Source organism: Hemitrygon akajei, chromosome 2 (assembly GCF_048418815.1).
Source record: "Hemitrygon akajei chromosome 2, sHemAka1.3, whole genome shotgun sequence".
Classification (NCBI taxonomy): domain Eukaryota; kingdom Metazoa; phylum Chordata; class Chondrichthyes; order Myliobatiformes; family Dasyatidae; genus Hemitrygon; species Hemitrygon akajei.
This window is the reverse complement of record NC_133125.1, coordinates 160938820-160965248: the sequence shown is the minus strand read 5'-3', so window position 1 is coordinate 160965248 and position 26429 is coordinate 160938820. Positions and strand designations below refer to the sequence as shown.

Here is a 26429-nt window from a genome sequence, read left to right as displayed (position 1 = left end):
CCATGGTTGAAGAAGTTTGTTATGGATCTCCAAAACCTAAGGACTTTCTACAGGGGCACAATTGAGAGCATCCTGACTGGCTGCATCACTGCCTGGTATGGGAACTGTACTTCCTTCAATCGCCAGACTGAGTGGTGCGGACTGCCCGGCGCATCTGTAGATATGGAGGGCAGGTAGTTTTTTGAGGAAATGGGGAGGCTACAGAAGGACTTAGACAGGTTTGGAAAATGGGCAAAGAAATGGCAGATGGAATGTGGTGTCAGGAAGTATATGGTCATGCTCTTTGGTAAAGAAATAAAAGGGTGGACAATTTTCTAAGCGGAGATAAAATGCAAAAGACTGAGACACACAGGGATTTGAGAGACCTTGTGCAGGATTCCCTGCAGTTTAATTTGCAGTTTGAGTCTGTGGTGAGGAAGGCAAATGTGATGTTAGCATTCATTTTGAGAGGACTAGAATATAAAAGCAAGGTTGTAATGTTTCCAGTCAGAACCGTGGGAATGATTGTATTAAACACTGAGCTGAGGCCAATAAACAACATCCTGACGTAAGTATTAGTATTGTCCAGGTGACCAAGGCTACGGATCAAGTCGCCCTACACAGCTTGGTCCTGAAACTGCAGTAAAATGTCCAATAACATCTGTTCATGTAATATTACTCCTGTGCTGTAGTTGTCTCACTTTCACCTGCTCTACAGTTTAAATGATTATATTTTCCTTTTTATTCTAATCAGCTGAAAGGGAAGAAGTGGTTGGTGTCCTTGGTTCATCAGTTTTACTGGATCCTGAAATCACCGTTGATTCCAGCAAGAATGAAATCCTTTGGATTTTCAAAGCCAGCAACAAAAGCCATGATGTTATTTTGGATCACATCCCAGGTGTCGTCACATTGGAACCAAGTGAACAGTTCAAGGACCGTTTACAATTCAACGCTTTGAGTGGTGCACTGACGATAAGCAGATTAAATGCCAGTGACCAAGGAGATTACACCTTCACTGTTGATGGGAAAGAGTTGAAAATAATGGAGTTGCTTGTCATTGGTAAGAAGTTTCAGATATTTGTGATGTAGTGTGTGATTTATTAATGGCAGAATCTGCTATAGAAACTATAATCTGTGATTTTTATTTCCATCAAAGTATAAGTAGGATAACCTCTGCTATGACTCATCAACTGAGTCATCAGAGAGACATTGAAGCTGGTGATATAAAAACAGCAGAATTTCTGCAGAATCTGATTCTCCTCTCATCACACACTGTCTTACATTTTTTAAACACAAATAAAGTGATAAATGAATAAACAATTTCAGTCACTATAATTACCTACCAACCTCTAACATTTTGAATATTTGTAGATTTACATATTTACAATAGTCATACATCCCAGCTAGTAGAATCATCTTGAAAGCTTCAGAGCACAAACTCCAAACACCCAAAATACATCTCTTTTGTTAAAGTGCTAAAGGATGGCTCTCTGAATACAGAACTGGCCGGAATATTAACTATGGATAGCACTGAACTGCTGCTGCTAAGTTAACAAATTTCACATTGCATGCTGGTGCTAATAAACCTGATTCAAATTCTGATGAAACAGACCTGTCCCATTGTGACAGGAATACACTTTGACATTGTGCTACTGCAGACAATGGCCATTTAATGACTTCCCTGATCACAACCTGAGGATTTAAATGACCACCAATCAACATGAACTTTGATGTGTTTTCTTCCCCTGAGGCCAAATCAGAGTATCCCAAAAGCTTCAAAACTTGGGCCTCTGTACCTCCCTTTTTGACTTCCTCACTGGGAGACTAGTCAGAGCGGAGCAGAAATAACATCTCCACCTTGCTGACAATCAGCACTGGAACACATCTGGAATGAATGCTTAGCCCACAGTTGGTGACAAGGAGGTGTACAAGAGTGAGGTAGATCAGCTGGCTGAATGGTGTGACAACAACAACCTTACACTCAACGTAAGTAAGGCTAAGGAATTGATTGTGGACTTCAGGAAGGCAAACTCAATAGAGAATACTGACCAAACCTGTGCTGCACTGTACCTGGCTGGAAGATCTCCACAATCTCCATCAGCACAGGAGCACCACAGGATTTGTGTGCTTCGCCCCCTGCTCTATTCGCTTTACACTGATGACTATGTGGCTACGTACAGCTCCAATGTCAGTTTCAAGTTTGCTGACAACATCACTGTCATAAGCTGAATAAATTGTGGTGATAAATCAACCTCGACTTCTTTAGGAGCTAGCAAAGATTTGGCATGACATCAAAAACTCTGACAAACCTCTATGGATGAGTGATAGACAGTATATTGACTGTTTGTGTCACAGCCTGGTATGGAAACACCCATGTCATTGAATGGAAAATTCTGCAAAGAGTATCAGATATGGTCCAGTCCATCGTCAAGGAAAGCCTTCCCAACTACTGAGCACATCTACACAGAGTAATGTAGCAGCAAAGCAGCATTCATCATCAGGGACTCCCACCACCCAGGTTGTGCCCTCTTCTCACTGCTGTCATCAGGAGGAATTACAGGAGCCTCAGGATTCACACCACCAGGTTCAGGAACAGTTATTACCCCTCAACCATCACCAGGCTCTTGAACCGAAGTAGATAACTTCACTCAACTTCACTTGCCCCATCATTAAAATGTTCCCACAACCAATGGACTTGCTTTCAAAGACTGTTCATCTCATGTTCTCTTTATTTATTGCTTGTTTATTACTATTATTATTTCTTATTTTTGTTTTGTATTTGCAGTTTGTTGTCTTTTGCACACTGGATGGAGAAATCATTCTTTGATTCTGATGTGTTTCTTGTATTGCTAACAAAGAATCTTAGTGTTATATGTACTTTGTAGTTGCATACTTGTACTTTGATAATAAATTTACTTTGCACTTTGAAGAATTGTCTGGAGTGGAGTGAGAAGGTGGAACAGAAATTGGGACTGTGGGGTGGATGCTCCATATCGATAACTGGGAAGAACCTGGTCATCAGGTGTGAGATGCTCTGAGGGCTGCAGTACTTGGTGAAAGTGTTGCCCATCTCCTGCTCCTCCAGCTTGGGAATCACCTGAACTGTTTCCAGATTTACCTGAGGATCCAACATAAAGTGGGTCAGACAGATCACAGTGGATCCTGGATAATGGAAATAAAAAAAAGTATCCATTGTCACACTCACCCTGATGACCACCTTCATGTGTGGCTGCATCAGGCTGTGTGTGGAACCCAAACACGTGGGCACTAGGTACAACTATGTGCTGAGGTTCTGCTGTTGCTGTTGTTGCTAGGGATGGGTTTGGCCCCATTGGCTGCGATGTACCAGTCAGCTGGTTAATGCTGCACTATCTATCCATCACAGAAAAGTTCTTCTGGACCAACAATACCATCAGGCGGTGGACAGCACAGAACATACTGCAGACACAGCAGGAGAGGGTCTTGATGGACACAGTGACATTGTTTCCGGAGCAGACTGTCCAGACCTTCTGGTAGAATGTCTTATTGCCAGACCTATCCTACAGCCACCCACACCTTGTTTGGTTGATGGTGAGAGAGGCCCTCGCAGTCAGATCCTTCCTGCATACACAGAGCATCAGGCCCACAACCCTCTGACTGTGGAATGAGTGTTGTGGGGAAGAGACTGTTGCTCACCTCTTTGTGGACTGTGAGTTTGTGAAGAGGGTGTGGAGAAAGATGAAAGGGCCTGTGTTGTGCTTCATCCTGATCAGATGTGTGACAGATCTACAGGCTCTTCCAAGTGACACACACGGAGACAAACATCACGTGCTGCTTGCAGATCATCAACTCAGTGAAAGACTCTCTTTGGTTTGCCCAAAAGTAGCTGTTTATCCTCTCAACCCCAGATCCATTGATGTCGATAGGAGTTAGCCCGTCTCTATTCCTCCTATAATCCACAACCCGTTCCTTTGTTTTTGCGACATTGAGGGAGAGGTTGTTTTCTTGACACCATTGTGTCAGAGAGATGACTTCTTCCCTGTAGGCCACATTGTTATTGTTTGAAATAAGGCCAATTAATGTAGTGTCGTCGGCAAATTAAATTAGCAGATTAGAGCCGTGGGTGGTGACACAGTCATGGGTATACAGGGAGTAAAGGAGGGGACTCAGTACACAGCCCTGAGGGGCTCCTGTATTGAGAGCCAGAGGGTTGGAGGTGAGGGGTCCCACTCTTACAACCTGTTGGTGATCTGACAGGAAGGGCAGGCTCCAGCTGCACAAGGCAGAGTCAAGGCCAAGGTCTCTGAGCTTCTAGTTGAGCCTGAATGGAACTATGATGTTCAATGCTGAACTGTAATCCAAGAACAGCATTCTCACATGAGCATCCTTCTTCTCCAGATGTGTGAAGACGATACGTAGATCAGTGGCTATTGCGTCACCTGTCGATAGGTTGTATCGGTAAGTGAAAAGTAGGGGGTCCAGTTTGGGTGGCAGCAAGCTGCAGATGTAATCCTTGACCAGCCTCTCAAAGCATTTGCTTATTATTGATAAGTGGACAGGACTCCAGTCATTCAGGCATGTTACCTTGGTCTTTTTTGGTACAGGGACTGTGCTGGATAATTTGAAGCAGGAGGGCACTCTGCACTGGGAGAGGGAGAGATTAAAAATGTCAGTAAATGGATTTGTGCTGTGCACATCCTAAGTACTCGCCCTGGGATGCCATCTGGTCCCGCAGCCTTACGACTGTCCACTCATTGGAAAGAATCTGCACACCTCAGCCTCAGAGACAACCAGGTTGCAAGTTGTAGCGGTGGCTTTCCCCCGGGGCTCAGAGTTAGCGACATTGAACTGAGCATAAAATCGATTGAGCTCAACTGGGAGAGAGGCCACGATGTTGGCGGCACCACAAAGTTTGTCTTTGAAGTCTGCGATGATATGCAGCCCTCCCCACAAGTCATGTGCGTTCTTCGATGTGAATCTTAACTCAATCTTGTCCCTATGTTGTTGTTTTGCAGCCTTGATAGCTTTGCACAGATTGTTGTTTCTGTTCTTGAGCTCTAGTTGATCGCCAGTATGGAAAGCATTGACAATAAATGTAGAGAATGAAAAGGCATTGTACATTTTTTTTTCTTGTAAATATATATTTTAATGAATAAGTTTTAAGTTGTTTATAGGAATATTACAGTGGAGTTCACTGAGAATTCCAGAGCTTGAAGGTGCAGGTTACAATGGCAGGAAATAGAAAAATGGGATTGTTCTAGAGGTCAGAAGCTGAGGGTGTTGAATCTGAGGGATGTCCAGAAAAAGGGATGAAAGAACCCCAGAGTAATGTGAAGATTCAGAAATTGAACTTTCTGGGAGATGTAAAATTGAGAATTTTGAAGTCAGTAAATTGCCAGTTTTGGAGCCAGTGTAGATCAGAAGCACTGGGATCTGGCTTGAACAGGTATAGTGTGAGAGTCTTGGATCAGCCAAAGTTGATGAGGGGTTTGAGGTGGAAGGCTGGGCCAGAAAGAATTTTCACAACAGTCTAGTCCAAAAGACAAGTTCCTGTAACTCCAGTAAAGAGTGGCACAATATCTATTCTGTAGTATATTTTCATTTGCTGTGGTTCTCTGTTTAAGCGCTTCACAGACACCACATTTTAAATTATTTAAAATGTTGAATGTACATTTATTTTTATTAACAGATAAAGTTAAAGAAGAGGTTGGTCTCCTTGGCTCATCAGTTTTACTGGATCCTGAACTCAAAGTTGATCCCAGCAAGAGTGAAATAGTTCAGAATTTCAGCAGCAGGGACATTTTGCATCATGTCCCAGGTCACAGCTCAGTGGAACCGAGTGACCAGTTCAAGTTTCGTCTGCACTTTAATACTTCTAATGATGCTCTGACTGTGAATGGAGCAGAACATGGTGACCAAGAAGATGACACCTTCTTTGTGGATGGACAAATGCTGAGGAGAACACAACAGCGCCACTTTGGTAGGTAGCTTTATGTTTCATAGAACAGTACAACACAGTTCAGGCCATTTGGCCCACAATGTTATGCTGACCTTTTAACCTATTCCAAGATAAATCTAACCCTTCCCTCCCACATAGATATCCATTTTTCTTTATTTGAGGGTTTGGTGAGGAAGGTCAGTGTTCAGTGTTATTCAGGGAGTATCTAAGATATGTATCAATGTGCAAGTGGGATATTTACAGTATGATATTAATCTATTGTTTGACTCACACGACGCTGGGTACCTGTGCTGACCAACTGGCCAGAGTGTTCACTGACATCTTCAGCCTCTTGCTTCAGCAGTCTGAATAACCTCCCTACTTTAAGCAGCCATCACATATACAGGTGTCAAAGAAGAACATGGTAATCTGCCTCAAAGACTATCATTTTGGAACACATACATCCACAGTGATGAAGTGTTTGAGAGGTTGGTAATGAAACATATCAACTCCTGCCTGAGAAGTGAATTTGATCTGCTCCAATTTGCCTATGGGAGCAACAAGCTCTCAGCAGAAGCCATCTCATTGGCTCTTCACTCAACCCTGAAACATCAGGACAGCAGAGATGCATACAGCAAGATGCTCTTTATCAGCTACAGCTCAGCTCTCAATACTATCATCCCTCAATACTTCTGGTTTCCTTCTCCTGAAGTCAATAATCAGCTCCTTGATCTTGCATAAGAGGTTGTTGCTATGGCACAACTCAGCCAGATTTTCACTCTCCTTCCTATATGCTGATGCGTCACCACCTTTGATTCTGCCTCTGGCAGTGGTGTCATCAGAAAACTTGAATATGGAATTGGAGCTGTGCTAAGCCACACTGTCACAAGCGTAAAGCAGGTAGAGCAGGGGGCTCAGCACACAGCCCTCATGGAGCTTGTGGGGGAGATGCTGTTGCCAATCCGAACTGCCTGGGATTGGCAAGTGAGGAAATCGAGGGTGTATTGAGGCCAAGGTCTTGAAACTTATTGTCTGGGACAGCGGGGGAGCTGTGTGGCCTCAATCTTGGTGAGGACTAGGCCTCAAGCCGCGATGTTGCCTGTTTACAGCCGCCAGAGGCGAGGAGTTGAAGCTGGTGCGCTCCACCTTGGACAGTGTCCTCTGAAATAATAACACTGAGAAATTTAAAGTTGCTGAGGACTGGCTCATGGACCTCTGGTTTCCCCCTCCTGTAGTCAATAATCAGCTCCTTGTTCTTGCTGACATTGAGTGAGAGGCTTTTGTTGTGATGTCACTCACCCAGATTTCCAATATCCCTCCTATACGCTGATTTGTCACCATATTTGATTCGGTCACTGATAGTGGTGTCATCATAAAACTTAAATACATCATTGGAGCTGCATTTAGTCTCACAGTCACAAGTGTATAACAAGTAGAGCAGGGGGCTAAGCACACAGCCTTGTGGTGCATCTGTGCTGATGGTGACAGTGGAGAAGATGTTGTTGGCAAACTGTGGGTGTACCTACACCCTAGGGACTGCAGCAGTTCAAGAAGGCAGCTCATCACCAACTTCTCAAGGACAACTAGAGATGGGCAATAAATGCTGGCTTAGTCCGCAATGCCCACATCCCGTAAGTGAACAATTTTTTTAAAAAACCTGAATAACTGGGTTCTGCAGGTGAGTAAATTCAGCTGCACGAGGAGGTCTTCAGGCCCAGGTCTTGGCTTATTGATTAGCTTTGAAGGGACGATGGTGTACAATACTGAGCTGTAGTCAATGAAGAGCATCCTGATGTATCTATCGTTAATGTCCAGATGTTCCAGGGTGGAGTAAGGAGCCAATGAAATGGAATCTGCAATTGACCTGCTGTGATGGCAGGCAAATTGGAGCGAATCCAAGTCACTCCTCAAACAGGATTTGATTGCAGCAAAATAAGATTCAAAGGCATAGGAGTAGACTTAGGCCACTCGGCCCATTGAATCTTCATTGTATCATGGCTGATTTATTATCTCTCTCAAGCCATACTACTTCTTTCTCCCTGTAACCTTTAACACTTTGAATAACCAAGATCCTGTCGAAGAAGAAGAAGGAGAATAGCCCTTAACTTGGCAGTGGAGTTACCGGGGTTTCCGTAGCAAGCTATTCTTGTTTTAACAAGGCCGAGTTACTAGCTCGATGCTCAACCCAATTTTGGATTTGAACTTGGGAACCTCGGCTCCGGAGTCCGGCGCTGATATTATTGCACCACCAAGTGGGACTAAGAACCTGTCAACCTCTGCTTTAAATATACTCAGCGAGTTGGTCTACACAGCTGTCTTTGGCAATGAATTCTACAGATTCACCACCCTCTGAGTAAAGAAATTCCTTTTTTCTGTTCTAAATGGACATCTCTATTCTGAGGCTGTGCCCTCTGGTCCTAGACCCACCCTATATAGGAAACATCCTCTGTACATCCACTCTATATAGTCCTTTCAATATTCTAGAGGTTTCAGTGAGGACCCCCTCATTCTTCTAAACTCCAGTGAGTACAGGCCCAGAACCATCAAATGCACCTCATATATTAACTTGTTCATTCCTGGAATCATTTTCGTGAACCTCCTGTAGTCCCTCTGGTCAACGCCAGCATATTGTTTCTTAGATAAAGGCCCAAAACTGCTCACAATACTCAAGTGTATTCTGACCAATGCCTTGCAAAGCCTCAGCATTATATCCTTGCTGTTATATTCTAGTCCTCTTGAAATGAATGCTAGCATTGCATTTGCCTTCCTTACCACCAACTCAACCTGCAAGATATCATTTAGGGAATCCTGCACAAGGACTTCCAAGTCCCTTTACACCTCTGATTTTTGAATTTTCTCAACATTTAGAAAATAGTTTACACCTTTATTCCTTCTGTAAAAATGCTTGACCACGCACTTCCCTGCAGTATATTCCATCTGCCCCTTTGCCCATTATCCCAATCGGTCCAAGTCCTTAAGCAAACTCCTTGCTGACTCAACACCACCAGCCCCTCCACCTATCTTTGTGTTGTGAGCAAACTTGGCCACAAGGCCATCAATTTCATCATCCAAATTGTTGACATAAAACACGAAAAGAAGAGGTCCCGATATCAGCCTCTGTGGAACACCATTTGTCCCTGGCAACCAACCAGAATAGGCCTTTATCCAGCTTTTTCCATCATGCCAATCAGTCAATCTTCTATCCATCTTCTAGCATCTTTCTTGTAATACCATGGGCTCTTATCTTGTTCAGCAGCCTGTTGAATATCTTTGTCAAAGGCCTTCTGAAAATCCAGGTAAGCAACATTCACTGATTCTCCTTTGTCTATCTTGCCTGTTATTTTCTCAAAGAATTCCAACAGATTTGTGAGGCAAGGTTTCCCCTTAAGGAAACAATGATGATTTTGGCCGACTTTATCATGTGCCTCCAAGTAAGCTGAAACGTCATCCTTAATAATGGACTCCAACATCTTCCCAACCTCTGAGGTCAGGCTAACTGGCATATAATTTCCTTCTCTCTCCCTTTGTTCATAAAAAGTGGAGTGACATTTGCAATTTTCCACTCCACCAGAACCATTCCAGAATCTAGTGATTCTCTTTTTAAAAATATATTTTTATTGAAGGAATGACACAATATAGAATACATAATTGATTACATTTTCCTCCATTTTGCTTTTATATCTTACCTCTAAACAAACCTCCCCTCACCTGCCCTCCCCAAACATACCATGGCAGCTAATGTATTTACAATATAACAATTCACAAGTACAAGTATGGGCATTTCACAGCCATACCCCCACATTCCTTCAAGGCAGAGGCCCACACACATCCACAACATGTCAGATGATCCAAAATACACTCATATTGTAATCCACCAACCACCCTGTGAGGTAAACCATATGCATGTTAAAAGAGAGGCAACTTCCCAAGTACAATCACATGCCCTCAACTAGTATGTAATTCCTTATGACTCCCAAAATATGACAAGGAAGGTCCCCATTTCGAATAGAACTTTTTCACAGACCCCGTCAAAGCGAATTTAATCTTTTCTAATTTCAGAAAAAAACATTACGTCCTCTAACCAAGCAGCAGCAGATGGGGAAGTGGCAGATTTCCAGACCAGCAAGATTCTCCTACGGGCCAATAGCGATGTAAATGCAATGATATCTGACTGGTTTGCACTTAAACCCAAAACATCAGCTGCCACACCAAATACAGCCATAAACCGGCAAGGTCTCAGTGTCACCCCCAAAACCTCACCGATAATTTAAAAAACCAGTGCCCAATAGCCATCAAGCCGAGGGCAAGACCAAAATGCAGGCACTAAACCAGCCGGAAAGAAGGAACACCCGTCACAGCCAGTGTCTGTCCCGGGATAAATGTCAGCAAGCCTGGCTTTACTTAAATGAGCTCTGTGTAAACCTTTAAATTGTATGAGCCCCAATCTAGCATATGATAACGAGGAATGAACCCTATTCAAAGCTTTTGCCCAATATTCCTCTGCCAGATCCATACCAAGGTCATCCTCCCACCTAGTCCTAGTTTTGTATAGATCTTGAACTCCCAAAGACATCAGCTGAGAGTATAGTACAGAGATCAGCCCTTTATTATTAAAGATAAGAGTGAGTTTTTCCCACAACATAGCAAGTGGTATATCAGGGAAAGAGGGAAATTTTTTCCTTGACAATGTGGCAAATCTGCAGGTATTAAAAAAAAATAATTATGCGGAAGGCCATATTTACTGCACAGGTTATCAAAACTATCAAATATGTTATCAGTGTACAAATCCTTAATGCACATTAGACTGTTCAAACCCCATTGTCTAAAAACTGAATTGAGTGTGGAGGGAAGAAATAGATGGCTACTATGAATGGGACCCAAAAGTGAAGCTGATGTGAACTTATAGTGGCAGGGAAATTGATTAAAAATTTTGAGGGTGAAGAGCACAACCAGGTTAGATGTGAATTGAGAGGATTTTAATGGCTTATCCAGGTCCAAAACAGATTGCAATAACACTTACATTTCCTTCCTACACTCTTTATTGGCATGTGAAGTATAAGATATTATTTGACCCCTCAGGTAAGCTTTTAAAGTTTCCCAAAGTAAAGAGTACGATACCGACTCAGTTTTGTAAGTCTCGAAGAATGTGTCAATGTTAGCCGATATATAACTGCAAAATTTCTCATTGAAAAGCAAAAGGGGATTAAGTCTCCACAGAGGCCATTCTCTAATGTTTAAAGGAAAATATAGGTCCAGTTTCATGGGTGAGTGATCAGATATAACCATAGTTGTGTACTCAATTTGTCTAATCATTGGTATCAAGGAGCTATCTATAAAGAAATAGTCTAGCCTGGAATAGGAGTGGTGAACATGAGAAAAGAAAGATAATTGCCTAACTGATGGATTTGAAAATCTCCAAGGATCCATATGATTATTTTGTTGTATAAACATCGAGAAGGTCTTTGCCATACCAGAAGATGTTCCCCTAGAGCTAGACCTATCAAGCAGTGGGTCAATAGCACAGTTCAAATCTCTTGAAAAGATTAGCTGGTATGTATTCAGGTTAGGTATTAATGACAAAACCTTATTTGCAAAGAGGACATTGTCCCAATTAGGGGCATAAACATTTACCAAAATGACAGGTATCTGAAAGAGAGATCCGGAGACTAAAATAAAGCAACCATTAGGGTCACTGATTATATCAGATGGTGTAAACTGCATTCTTTTGGTGATTAATATTGCCACCCCCCCAGACCTACTATTAAATCTGGAATGAAAAACCTGACTAATCCATGCTTTACAGAGTCTATTATGGTCTTCCACTCTTAAATGTGTTTCTTGTAGAAATAGTATATCTGCTTTTAATTGTTTCAGATGAGAGAAAACTTTAGCTCTTTTAACAGGACCATTGAGCCCCTTTACATTCCAAGAAATAAACCTCACAGGGTGGCCTCCATCAACAGCACTCATATCAAAAGACACACAGGGCCCACAATCCAAAACGGTGCGAGGGCACAAGCTGCACACAATAACGCACAATGAAAAGAAAGTCTGGCCAATCCATAGCACACAAAAGAATAAGCTGCCATGGTAATCCCCCAAAACACTGCCCCCACCCCTTTACAAAAACAAAAAAAAGACCCAATTAACCCCTGAAACCTAGATACACCTCCCCAAATGAGGATGATCGCAGGCATTACCAAACAAAAAATCTCCAAAGCGTTCTGCAGACAACCAAACTTTCAATCTAATCTAGGGTGGCTCCCCTCCTTAAAATTTATACCATCACTTATTCTACCTTTAATATATATAGGCTAAAGATAACACAGATCAAGCAAAGCATTTTAAAACCAAAAAAAAAAACTAGGAAACTAAATGGCAGAGATACAAATCCCAAATATTTATATTTTGCTCGTTGAATGTTTTTGTTAATCAGATTCCACCACATAGCAGTTTAACCTGATCACGTTCCACAAACTAAACTGGAAAAAATGAACAAAGAAGTGAATTGTGAAAATTAACAGTTTGCCTCGGCGAGAGGTCCCTTCAATGCTGCATGTTTAACCTAAAAAAAAGTCATTGCTCTTCTCGTTCTTGTTCTCCCCAGCGTGAATAGTAAAACTCTGGCTGTCTCTGGTGTATCGAAATAATGCTTTTTACCTGCAAACATGACATGGAGCCGGGCAGGATACAAGAGGCCGAAACTGACCCCTTTCCCGTAAAGCAGGGATTTCACCTCCTTGAAAGCTGCTCGTTTTTTCCCCAGCTCTGTGCTAAAATCTTCATGAAAAAAATCCCGATGCCCGCGGAAATATAGCTCCTGCTTCCATCTATTGATGATACATTGCTAATCTTGAAAGAAGTGAAAGAGAACAAGCATCATTCTTGGTCTCGTTTGCTTGGTTTCAGAGACACCAGAGGGTTTAGGCCCGACTTGGTGAGCACGCGAAAGTACGAGAGGCCTTGGGAAGAAATTTGTCCCCAGCACTTCGTCAACAGAACTCGTCTTAAATTTAACAGGGTCCAAACCTTCCAAGTTTTCAGGAATGCTGACCACTCTCAAATTGGATCTCCACGATCGATTTTCAAGGTCATTTAGCTTCCCCTTCAAAAATGCGTTTTCACTCTGCACCACTGCAATGGCAGCTTTGGCGCCGCCAGTTGGTCACTATAATCATTCAGGCCATCTTTAACCTCACAAATGCGTTCGTCGTGCGACTCATAATAAGACATAATTTGTTCCATGGTAGCATTCACTGGAGACAAAGCATCTTCAAGTTCTCTTTTTAGGGCAGAATGCACCGCTTGCGTCATGTCAATAAGAAGTACTAAATGAAGCCTCTCCAAGTCCAGGAGCATGCAACGGCGCCATTACTGTAACATCAGCTTTCTTCCTTGAGGCTTCACTATCTTTTTCCCCAGTTTTGCTTCAAAGGTGCATTTTATTTGCCATTTCAGTGTCCAGAAACATCCCAGTTTGTTCACAAAGTTAAATATTGTGTTATCTCCAGCATACGGCAAAGATAAACAGGTAGATTATCAATAAAATTCGGGAGCCACACTCACACTCACCTACTCACTCAATGCTCAACCTGGAAGTCCGAATCTAGTGATTCTTGAAGGAGCAATACCAATACCTCCGTAATCTTTTCAATTACCTCTTTCACAACCCAGGGGTAAAATCCATCTGGTCCAGGTGACTTATCAAACAAGACATTTCAGCTTCCCACATACCACACTCACTTCTGCCCCCTAACACTCTCTAAATTCTGGCATACTGCTAGTGTCTTCCACAGTGAATACTTATAAGTTCATCTGCCATTTTTGTCCCCTTTTATTAACTCTCCAGCATCACTTTCCAGCAAGCCAATAATCACTCTCACTTTCCATTTACTCTTTTATGCTTGACAAAAACTTGTTATCTTTTTTGATATTTTGGCTAGCTTACCTTCATATTTCATCTGTTCTTTTTAGTTGTCCTGTTGTTTTTTTTTTAAAGCTTCCCAGGCCTCTAACTTTCCATTATTTTTTGCAATATTATTTCCCTCACTTTTGCTTTTATTCTGTGGTGGCCTCATCCTCCCTTTAGAATGCTTCTTCATCTTTGGGAAGTATCTATCCTGCACCATCCAAGTTACCCGCAGAAACACCAGCCATTGCTGTTTTGCCATCTTCTGAGATAGTGTCCCCTTCCAATCAACTTTGTCCAGCTCCTCTCTCATGCCTCTGCAATTCTCTTTGCTCCACTGAAATATTGATTTTTTTTCCCTTTTAGATTGCAGGTTAAATATTGGCATATCATGTTCACTGTTTCCCTATGGTTCCTTGAACTTAAGCTCCCTAATGAAATCTGGTTCATACCTTTCCCCATCTAGGATCAAACACAAGCTGCTCTCAAGAGGCATCCTACAAATTCCCCCTCTTGGGATCCAGCACCAAACTGATTTTCCAATCTACCTACATATTGGAACACAAATAGTTTGGGGTAACTGCATGTCTGTGTCTTTTTTTTATTAATTTTTTATGAGTTTTTACAATGTGACAATACAAAAAAAATTAAAAAGAAGTTTATACAGTGCAAAACAAACATATCAAATGTACAGTTCATAACAATTAAGAAAATTCACCCATAGTAGAATCGTATAAAGTTAGTTAGCACCCCACCCTCCCATTACCCAACTCCAAGCCAAACTTATGAAAAATAAAAGTTAATCAGAACTTTTATCACCACAGAGCTGTATTTATAAGAACAAGATATACTGCCTACTACCTGAACTATAATATGTTTACACATCAAAAAAATGTAAATCTTAACTGTAAGAAGCTGGAAATAAGGGATTTAAATGCAAAAGAAAAAAAGGGAGGGATGCACCCTTATTCTAAACAGGAATTGTGAAAATATTCAAGAAAAGGTCCCCACACCTTTTGGAACTTTATGTCCAAATTAAGAAGTGAATAATGAATCTTTTCAAGGTCTGAGCAGGACATAATGTCTCTGAGCCATTGAATATGAGTGGGTGGGGTAGCATCTCTCCACCTAAGAAGGACTGCACGTCTGGCCAAAAGAGAGGCAAAAAACAACGTATGACATTTAGTCAGATTCTCCTGAATACAGAAAAGAGCAATCAGAAGGTTAGGTTCCAAGTAGCAATTAAGTATTTGAGATAAAGTTAAAAAAAACTCTCCAGAATTTCTCCGAGCTAGGACAAGCGAAATACATATGAATAAGGGAAGCCTTGCCCCCTTTACACTTATTGCAACAGGGTCCAATATCAAGATAGAACCGCAATAATTTAGTTTTAGACATATGAGCTGTGTGTACAACCTTGAACTGTAAAAGGCAGTGGCGAGCACATAGAGAAGTTGTATTAACTGACTTGAGAATTGAATCCCAAACCTCATCGGACAAAGGACAATTTAAATCATGCTCCCAGGCAGTTTCAATTTTGTCAAAGGGGGCTTGCCTCAACATGGCTAACATATCTCGAATAGTAGAAATTAAACCTTTACCCAATGGGTTTATACGAAGAAATAAATCCACAATAGTTTTATTGGGTGTCTCAGGAAAGTTTCATATTAAAGGGTTGATAAAATGTCTAATTTGGAGATATCTAAAGAAATGAGTGTTAGGTAGGCCAAACTTTAGACAGTTGTTTAAAAGTTGCAAAGTGCTTATCTATGAAAAGATCTTCAAAGCATCTAATGCCCTTTCTGTGCCAACCTAGAAATGTTAAATCCTGCATAAAAGGCTGAAAAAGATGATTATGTAGAATAGGAATAGAGAGAGAAAAACCATGAAGCTCATTATATTTTCTGAACTGAGCCCATATTCTCAGATTGTGTCTGATAACTGGTTTAACAATTGATTTAGGCAAATGGCAAGAAGTGTGGATCCCAGAAGTGTGGAGATGGAGAGATGCTTATTAGAGTTTAACTCCATTGCCACCCATATTGGGCAGTCAGACTGACTATAAAATTTAAGAAGGATATACATTTTAACAACATTAACTTGACCTATCAGAGACATGGATAAGGGTGACCGCTGTGCTAAACTCAGTTTTGTATGATTTAAAAAATTAGTGAAATTTTCTCCAAAAAGATGCTTATAATTTCTTGTTACTGTAATGCCAACATAAGCAAATTGATTATTTACTACTTTAAAAGGGAGGTTATGAAATTCTAATAATTGTGCTTCTCCATTTATTGGAAAGAATCCGCTCATATGTAAATTAAGTTTGTATCTGGAAAGCTGGCTAAATTTGTTAAGGAGTGAAAACATTGGGGATAAGGAGGTAGTCGGGTTTGATATAAAAAGTAAAAGATCATCAGCATAAAGAGAGACTTTGTGCTCAACATACCCCCTTCAAATCCCCATCAACTCAGCACAACTACGAAATGCAATCATCAATGGCTCTATTGCCAGATCGAAAAGTAAGGGACTTAATGGCACCCTTGCCAGGTGCCACGTTTAAGATTGAAAGGTTGGGATTGCTGAGAATTAGTCAAGACAGAAGCAGTGGGGTGTGAATATAACAGTTTAATCCACATAATAATACTTTGTCCAAAATCAAATTTTTCTAAAACCACAAAGAGATAATTCCACCCCACACGATGAAATGCTTTCTCCACATCTAGAGAAATTACACATTCAGGAATCCCAGCTGAAGGTGAGTATAAAATATTAAATAGACACTGTATATTAAAAAAAGAAGATTATTTTTAATAAAACCAGTTTGTTCTTCAGAAATAATTCAGGGTTTTTAATTCTCCAATCTACAGGCCAAAACTTTAGCCAAAATTTTAACATCAACATTTAGCAAAGAAATCAGCCTGTATGAGGAATACTCTATTGGATCTTTGCCTTTTTTCGCTAAAAGAATGGTACATGCCTCATCAAATGATTCTGGCAATTTACCATGTTCAAATGAGTCAGTTAAAACTAACATTAGTTGAGGTGAAAGCAGTGAGGAAAATGATTTATAAAATTCTGCAGAGAACCCATCAGGTCCAGGAGATTTCCCAGACTGCAGTACAGAAATAGCTGATGATATTTCCTCTACTGATAATGGTTCTTTCAATTTTGCTTTAAGATCAGGGGAAAGCATAGGAATAATTAAACTATTTAAGAAATGGTCAACAGAAATATTATCATTTAGAGATTCAGAAGTATAGAGTCGAGAATAGTAATACTGGAATGTGTCATTAATTTTAGAATGATTTATTGCAATATTCCCATTTTCCATTTGAATTTTTGTAATATGTTGTTTAACTTTAGAGCGTCTTAGTTGATTGACTAAAAATTTACCGGATTTATCACCATTGTTATAAAAGGCTCTTAGTTTCCAAAAATTGGCATTCAATTGGGTGAGTCAAAATAAGGTCAAACTTAGTTTGAAGTTCCACACGTTTCTTATACAGCTCCTGATTTTTAGTCTGGGCATATAGTTGGACTGTTGCTTTAATTTGATTGACCAGATCTAATCACTCTTTATGGGTCTTTCTATTCAAACTCAGAGTATATGAAATTATTTGACCCCTTAGGTATGCTTTCATAGCGACCCAAGCAACCTGACTTGAGGTTTCAGATTATGTGCTAGCATATAGAAAAAAAGTTATCTGGTCCTCCTTAAATTTTACAAAATCATTATCCGACAACAAGGTCAGATTATAACGCCAGTGTTTATTCATTTGGGGGAAACCAGGAAGAGTTGTAGACAGGGAGACTGGGTCATGATCAGAAATCAATATACTCCGATAATCACAAGATCGAACAGATGGAATCAACTGATTATTAATTAAAAAATAATCAATTCTAGTGAATGCCTGATGGACATGTGAAGAAAAGAATAATCTCTCACATTTGGATGGAGAAAATGCCATACATTGGAGATACCATAATTAGAAAGGAAAAACTGAATTAATAAAGCAGATTTACTTGGTAATCTAGGAATAGAGGACGGTTGATCCAAAACTGGATCTAATCAACGATTAAAATCACCACCCAATATAAGAGAATATGAACTCATCTCAGGCAATAAAGAGAAGAAACGATCAAAAAACTCTGCATAATCCGAATTGGGAGCATATAAATTAGCCAAGACTACCAGTGTGTTGTATAATTTTCCAGAGACAATAATAATAGACCATTTGTATCAGATGCTTTGTTATGAAGCTCAAAGGGAACATTTTGATTTATAACAATTGAAACCCCCCAGCTTCCGCCTGAAAAGTAGAATGGAGGTGCTGTTTCACCCATCTTGACATAAGACGAGAGTTATCAGAACTACGAATGTGTGTTTCTTGCAAAAAAACAATTACTGTGTTAAGCTGTTTAAGATGTGAAAATACCTTCCTTCTTTTAACAGGATGGTTCAATCCCTTAACATTCCAGCTTACAAAATTCAACAGACTAACCATTGTCCTTTTTTAAAAAAAAAAGATAGAGGATAGTGGGCATAAGTATTGTCAGAAATTCAAGTTAACAGCTTTGGAGCAAAAGTATAAAACAAGAGAAACAGGACAGAAATACGTCCTGAATAATACAAATGTCTAAAGGTTCTATGAATAATATTTGCATTAGGGTTCCCTCCCCCCATACCCTACAACAAGAAAGCTACCAAAAAACAGCAGAAAGCTCTTGAAAAAAACAATCACCCCATAATCCCACTTCCTGTTTCTGAACATCATCATCATTAAAAAAAAAAGAAAACTTTTAGCACTACAAACTAAAGTTACACATAATAAAAAGAAAAACCATTCCACCAAAATTTGTTAATTTTAACTCAAGGTAATAATCCCAAAAGAAAGAATTGAACTAGTGTTTAAGAAAAATATAAAAACAAGTAAACAAATTTTACCCAATAACCTACCCGTGAGAAACTTAAAAACATTTACTGACTTAAGAAAGAAAGGTCAGGAAAAAAACACAGAGAAAAAAAAGTACTTCACCAATATAAGTAATCAGATCGAACCAGAGGGAGTTGAAGCCATAGGGAGGTCATCGATAAATTTCTGGGCTTCTGAAGCTAAGTTAAACCACTTTTTGCCTTCACTGGTAAGAATTACTCGGAGGCACGTTGGAAATCAAAGGGAAGGCCTGAATCCGCAATTATGTAATTCTTTCATGACTCCATTAAGCTCGGCTCACAGACTCAGAACTTGGGGAGCATAGCCCTTGAAAACACGAATTGGTTGACTCTTATATTCCAAATTTCCTCTCCGATGGGCTTCCCTAATGAGATCTTTAGTCTGGTAGTGACGGAAACAAACAATTACTGGATGTGACCTGTGTCCCAACTCCGGGATTGGCCCTAAAGTGTGATGAGAGGGGTTTGGAGGGACATGGCCCAGGTGCAGGACAGTCGGACTAGGCAGGAAAATGGTTCAGCACAGCCAAGAAGGGCCAAAAGGCCTGTTTCTGTGCTGTAATGTTCTATGGTTCTATGGAGCTCTGTCTATCTCAGGTGAGGTTGAAAGTGTATCAGTCCCAAAAATCTCACATAGAGAAAAGTTCGACGGGAGATCCATGTTCGATAAGCTCTGGCAAGCCAAAAGTATGTAGATTTTGATGTCTGCTCCGACTTTCTAAATCAGTGACTTTGGATAATAGCTTGCTGTTATGATCTCTCAAATCGGAACAAACACTTTCCAGCTCTTTAAAATGGCAGTCAAATATATCCGTGGCAGACTTGAGATGTGATAAGCGTCTATGGACTTAATTTGATCCAATTTCAAATTCACCAAACTGATAGAAGACTATTATCTCCTGATGGTGCTGCTCCAAAATCGAAATAATATTTTCGCCCGAGGGGCCAGCGGCAGGAACTTCTTTCTTCCCTGATTTGGTGGTCTTTGACGCCATCGTAAAACAGGTGTATTCACAGGCAGAAGGGGGAATAAACAGTTTAACAGTTTGGAGTGAAAAGAAAGGGAGAGAAGGAGTGCAGAGATAAGAAATAAAACAGAGCAATTGCTTTTAGCAACTAAACCATCACAATCTTGACTGGAATCCTCTGTGTCTTTACTGTAGATTTGCTCATGCTTGAGTATTCGGTGGCTGTGCTGATGCACTTTTTTTTGCCAGTGGGGGAGGGGGATTGTTGTTGGCTGCGGCTTGTACGCGGGAGGGAGGGGAGCTGGGGGGCGGTCTTTGGGGTTCTAACATTAAACTAGCATTCATTCTTAGGGACGCTCGTCTGGTTTTGTGGATGTTTGAGAAGAAAAAGCATTTCAGAATGTATATTGTATACATTTCTCTGACATTAAGCTGGACAGTTGAACCTTTGAAACTTTGATATTGCAATTGCCCATGACAATCTTAAAATTGCTATGATTACATGCTTATTTTAAGACGGTGCTGCGCATGATGGCCAGGTTGCAAGCTCCATTCCAACTTTACAGTATACCGCTAATTTCTGCAATTTCTTGTTCAAGCAGCTGATAGTCGCATCAGATAAATAGACTGACTCTTCTGAACATTGGGAAGATGGCATTTACCCACTACATGTTGCCTTTTCTACACTGGGAACCCCTGCTTGCGCGATCCATGGGATTCACAGCCACTACCTCGTTAGAAGCACCGGAGGCGAGGGAGAAGGGCCGGCGTCTTGGTGAGGTTGAGACTGCGTGCTAATCGGCCGCCACTCCCTAGCATACACCTAGCTAACATTCATTCCCTGGAAAATACGCTGGGTGAACTGAGAGCCAGAATTTGCTATCAGCAGGAAACAAAGGAATGTAATGTTTTGTGCCTCAAGGAGACCTGTCTGATGGAGGAGATACCAGATCATGCCATCAAGCCCTTTGTGTTCTTCCTGATCTGGGCAGACAGGTGTAAAAACCTCTCTGGAAAGAGTAAGGGAGGAGGGCTACACTTCATGGTCAATAATGTTTGGTGCGAGCCCCCAGAACTTGTATGCCCTCAAATCCTTTTGTTCCCCGGATCTGGAGTACCTTGTGCTGCTGTGTAGACCTTTCTGGCTGCTTAGGGAATTACAGCTGGGATTATCACAGCTGTGTATAATCTGCTGCAGACTGATACTGACCTGACTCTCATTGAACTGTATGAAACCATCAGCACCCTGGAGACTGCACACCCAGAGGCTGCCTTCATTGTCGCCAGTGATTAGAGCATCGCTGTTTAAAGTTTATCCTAAGTTTTATCAGCACATTCAGGTGAGTACACGGGGAGATAGCATACTTGACCACTGCTACTCTCCCTTCCGCAACGCTTACAAAGCACCCCTCTGCCTGCTATTTGTAAAGTTGGATCGCTCTTCCATCTTGCTTCTGTTGATGTACAGGCAGTAGCTGAATCAAGAGGTGGCCATTTTTTAAACCATCCACTATTGGTCGGACCAGTTGGTCTCATGCTACTGGACTGCTTTGATGACGCCACCTGGAATGTCATTCATGATGAAAATGTCTCCGAGTTCATGGAAGGGGTCACAGCTTTATCCAGAACTGCATCAGGGCAGTGTCCTAAGCTCCCTACTTTACTCTCTGTATATCCATGTCTGTGTCACCACCCACAGCTCCAACCTGCTAATTAAATTTGCTGATGACACTACACTGGTTGAACTAATCTCAAATAATCATGAGGCAGCCTACAGAGAAGAAGTCATCACCTTGACACAGTGGTGTCAAGAAAACAACCTCTCCCTTAATGTTGCAAAAACAAAGGAGCTGGTTGTGGACTACAGGAGGAATGGAGACGGCTAACCCCTATTGACATCAATGGATCTGGGGTTGAGAGGTGAACAGCTTCAAATTTCTCAGCATCCACATCACCGAGGATCTCACGTGGTCTGTACATACCGGCTGTGTGGTGAAAAAAGATGTGAACTTCCCACTATTCAGGACATTTACAAAGACAGGTGTGTAAAAAGGGCCTGAAGGATCGCTGGGGACCTGATTCACCCCAACCACAAACTGTTCCAGTTGCTACCATCTGGGAAACAGTAGTGTAGCATAAAAGCCAGGACCAACAGGCTCCAGGACAGCTTCTTCCACCAGGCCATCAAGCTGATTAATTCACACTGAATTAAATACAATTCACAATTGTATTTCTATGTTATATTTATTGTCCTGTTGTACGTACTATTTATTACAAATTACTTGTTATGTATCCCGTAACTGGATCACTTACCAGCAAAGATAGAGAGGTCCACTGAAGTCTGATGGTACCATTTTTAAACGTTTTTATTCATAAAGGGGCACAAAAAGGAAGGTTAATACAAACATTCAGATACCATAAGTCGTCAATACTCAATCTAAAGCGCAGGTATAGTAATGATCAATCGGAAATTAGCTCTATCGTTGTCTAGGGGATAATATCTTGTCCATTTGGAAAAAGATAACAGTCATTCAAAAGTCGGCAGGCTTCAGCCTTCTGGGAACCGCTGAGTTTCCCGGGTTGGAGAGAGAGAGAGAGAGAGAGAGAGTTTGGTGAGAAAAGGAACACTTGCCCAGGTCCTTACGAAACAAAGCTGTGGAATCAGGAGAGCAGGCTTTCCTGTTGTTAGTTAAAAGCGATTGTCCGTGATTCCAGCCACAGACTCCCGATTCGGAATCTAACGCACGTGGCTTCCTTCAAAATGGCTTCCCGCTACGACGGGATTGCTATCGTGTCTCCTTGGTGCGTCTAAAGGGGTCGTCGTCCCCCCCAGACCCTCCTTTATATTTCCTCACGGGATCGCAGGTGTCAATCTCTCTCTCAACCAGCCCACTTTGCCCAAGGGCTTTACACGTGGTCTTCATGAGACAATGGTCAGGCTCGCTTTATTCTGCATCCCGGACGTGGTATTCAGCACGTCTCCCTCTCTCTCCCATTTCCTGTGTCTATTCAGCACGTCTCTCTCTCTCTTGGGTCATTGACCCCCCCCCCCTTCACTAGGGCTCTTGCGATTCTCACAAAGGAGGGGGCTGGTATCATAACATACTATAAATTGCACATTGCACATTTAGGTGGAGACATAGCATAAAAATGTTTACTCCTTGTGAACGTGAAGGATGTAAGTAATCAATTCTATTCAATTTTTCTATTTCCCATTGAAGATTAAATCCCGCAAGCTGCCTAGTGTATGGAAGCATGTACAAGGCCCATCAGGGTCTTTTTACCCTTGCAGCTTTTACACTCTACTCATAAAGATTTGCACCTTCCAATCCTCTGTCACCTCTTTCTAATGATTTGATTCCAATTTTTACCAACAGGACCACCCCAGCCCCTCTGCCTGCCTGCCTGTCCCTGCACTACAAAGCTAACCTCCCAACTATGATCTTCATTCAGCCACATTTCAGTGATGCTCACGTCGTCATATCTAACCGCATGACAAGATCATTTGCTTCATTCCGTACATTGAGTGTATTCAAATCATCATCAGTCCTGTGTTCATCACCCTGATCGATTTTATCCTCCCCCCTCCCCCTACCGGATGGTACACTTCACCTCATCCCACTGGCTACAATTTTGCCCCATCATCTGCCTGTCTTTCCTGACAGTTTCACTCACACTGCATCTAGTTGTATACCAACTGCCGACTGAGTCTAGACTCTCCCCAGCAGTTCGAGCAAACCTGACCACAAGGATATTGGTCCCCCTCGGGTTCAGTTGTAATTGGTCCTTTTTGTGCTGATTTTACCATCCTCAGAAAAGACTCCAATGATCCAGAAATCTGAAACCCTGCCCCCTACACCAGCTCCTGAGCACTCATTCATCTGTACCATCATCCGATTCCTGCTCTGACTGGCACGACTATGAACTTGCAAATGAACATCTAAAGCAGAGATGAAACTGTTTTGAGTTTTTGCTTCCACAGCTCTGAAGAAGATAGTTTGGAATCTTTGAATATTTTTGAGGCAGAGGTAGATAGATCCTGGATAAGCAGAGAGGTGAACTGTTATCGTGGGAGATGGGAATATCTACCATCAGGTTAGCTGTGACCTTGTACAATTGCAGAGCAGGGTTGAAGGGTTAAATGGCTTTTATTTCCATTGTTGTGTATACATTTGGTGTGTTGAACTGACTGTACTATCATACCTTTGTTCATATCTGGTGCAATGTCACACGGTAAGATTGCATTCTACATCAAGATAGGAGTATATGGTTTAGTATTCTCTCCTTTAGATGAGCTGTCAGAAGGTTCCATATTTACCAACATCGAATCACTGGGTGTCACGGTCGAGCTCACCTGTAATGTCATTGGAGATTCTAATGTGTATCAGTGGCAAAAGGATGGAGGGGAAATCTCCCAGCATCACCAACTAACAGATGAAAACAAAACACTTGTTATCCCAAGACCTTCATCTGAAGACTGTGGAGTGTACACCTGCATCACAACCAATCCTGTCAGCTCCATCCAGACAAACTACACCTTAATATTGTAAGCTGCGCTTCATTTATGAATGACATTTTGCAGTTAACGTTTGTGACCACCTACTATTGGTGGGCTATTGAATGCAGCTGAAGCAAAACAGTGCTGGAGCAGAGAGGCAAAAGCTGAATTAATTGGGTTCACAAAATCCCAGAATAATTATAACAGGGAAGGAAGCCATTCAACTTTTTAAGAATGGATTAGTTCTATCACTGAGCAAACCACTGAGTCTTAATGTCTGTGTTCTCCCCACAGCTGTAAATTCTTTCTTTCGGATAATTATCCATGCCTCCTTTGAAATTGTAGTTGAATATCCCTTCTCTATTCCTGACGATTCCCATCCAACTACTCTGCATAAAAGTTCCTCAGTCACCTTCATTCCCACTCAAGACTGGTTTTAGGAAGCTTCACCATGACCTGCTTTCTCTCCGTGCCTCTATTCATGAAGACAAAGATACCGTATGCTTTTAACTTCTTCCTTAACCCCTCTCTTGTATCCCTTTTAGAATTGTTTCCTTGAGTTTATATACTCTTCTCATTCTGCCAACTCTTGGGATGGATCAATAGGCAGAAAATGCACTTCACTGATCAATTCTCACATGTGCATCTGGTGTAGCAGACGTGTTGAGGTTGGAACATTCCCTTTTTGGAAGGAAATTATGGAACATTATGGTTGTTGCATTATTTCTCATCCACTGCCTGTGAGATGTTTAATGATCTGAATTTATTTTTAATTTCAGGGCTTTCTTTCAAGGAAATTATAATGAGTGCTGCATCGACTGCAGCACAGGTGATTTCTGTATCACCTCTTCATTCAGCCATGTTGCCAGACCAGTGGAGGTGGAAAACCCTCGGAGGTATCTGTCATTGATTAATTTGCTCTTACATGAACTTTCAGAAACCACCCAGTAAACCTGAATGAACTTTAACATAAACAAGGGAAAATGTGGGAAATCAATTCACCACCAACCCCCTCCCCCCACTTCCCCTCTGACCCTGTGACCTCTGGGATGCAATTGCCCATTTTTCCCAGTTTTGAGGTCCTTTGCAGTGACACGGAATACCTGAAACAGTCGTGGAGTCACTTCTGTCCAAACTGCAGAAGATATTTGGGAGAAGCGGCCACTTCATTCACCCGTTTTTGCTGCATTGAGTTGTCTCATCTCACTGTGTCACGAAATCTGTTTGGAGGTGGGACTGAGGGAAAGATGTCCTCTAATCCTGATGGTGGCTGTGAATTTGTATACAGAGGCCTTGTTCACATATATGTCAGAGGTGTGAAAGGAGTTCTACTCCCCATCTAATGTCAGGGGGTTTGAGCAGTTGTCTTTCAGACCTGCTGGTGAGCGTACAGTACATATAGGTCTTTCTTTCAGACTTGATGGCAGTTTATCATGGGTGTTTGCAAAAGTTTATTTTGAAAGAACCTCTCTTTCCAATGCAGTTTTCCACATAGGACACTCCTGTCTCCCAGAACCAAAGAAGATGCAACACCTGCTTTATTACCTCTTCCCTTTCCCCATTCCTGGCACACATATAACCCCTTCAGGTAAAGCAGTGAGTGACTTGTACTTCCAGTTCTGTGTCCTCACAGCAGTTTCCTGCACATTGGAGAAACCATTACAGGTTGTGTGACCACTTTGCAGAACACCGAGGGTAACAGTGAGCTTCCAGTTGCCGATCACTTTAGTTTTCTCTCTGATTTCCCATCTTTAACCTCTTCCCCAGTTCCAGCAAAGCCCATTGAGGAGCAGCATCCCTTATTCCACATTGAGTCCCAGGAGCTGCAATAATGAATTCATCAATTTCAGATAACCAGCCATTCCAGTTTATGTTAGAACTGACTGTTTCGGATCCAAGATCAGTATGCGTAACTATAACTCTGTTTTCCACTCTCCACAGATATCAAAATGGAAATCTTGAATTCTTTTTTATTCCAGATTTCCAGCAACTGTTTTTCTTTCTCTCTTTTATTTCTCAGGATTTCTCACACTCTTCTATGTGACTAGAAACAGAAAATCTCCGCACAAATGCTGTTTGTACAGCTGAGTATCTCCAGCATTTTCTATGATACACTCAGTGACCAATTTATCAGCTACCTGCTGTAACTAATAAAGTGGCCACTGAGTGTGTGTTCACAGTCTTCTTCAGCTGTAGTCCAT

General features: G+C 41.5%; 1 protein-coding gene across 3 annotated transcripts in view; it reads left to right on the top strand.

Moving 5' to 3' along the window:
* The window catches only part of LOC140717289 (uncharacterized), a 165807-nt gene that overhangs the window by 47257 nt on the left and 92121 nt on the right, over positions 1-26429 (top strand). For all 3 annotated transcript variants that reach the window (XM_073030734.1, XM_073030727.1, XM_073030742.1), the window contains exons 2-4: positions 734-1039; positions 5648-5938; positions 25008-25124. In XM_073030734.1, the coding sequence (XP_072886835.1) occupies positions 734-1039; positions 5648-5938; positions 25008-25124 (714 nt within the window). The remainder of the gene's footprint in view (positions 1-733; positions 1040-5647; positions 5939-25007; positions 25125-26429) is intronic.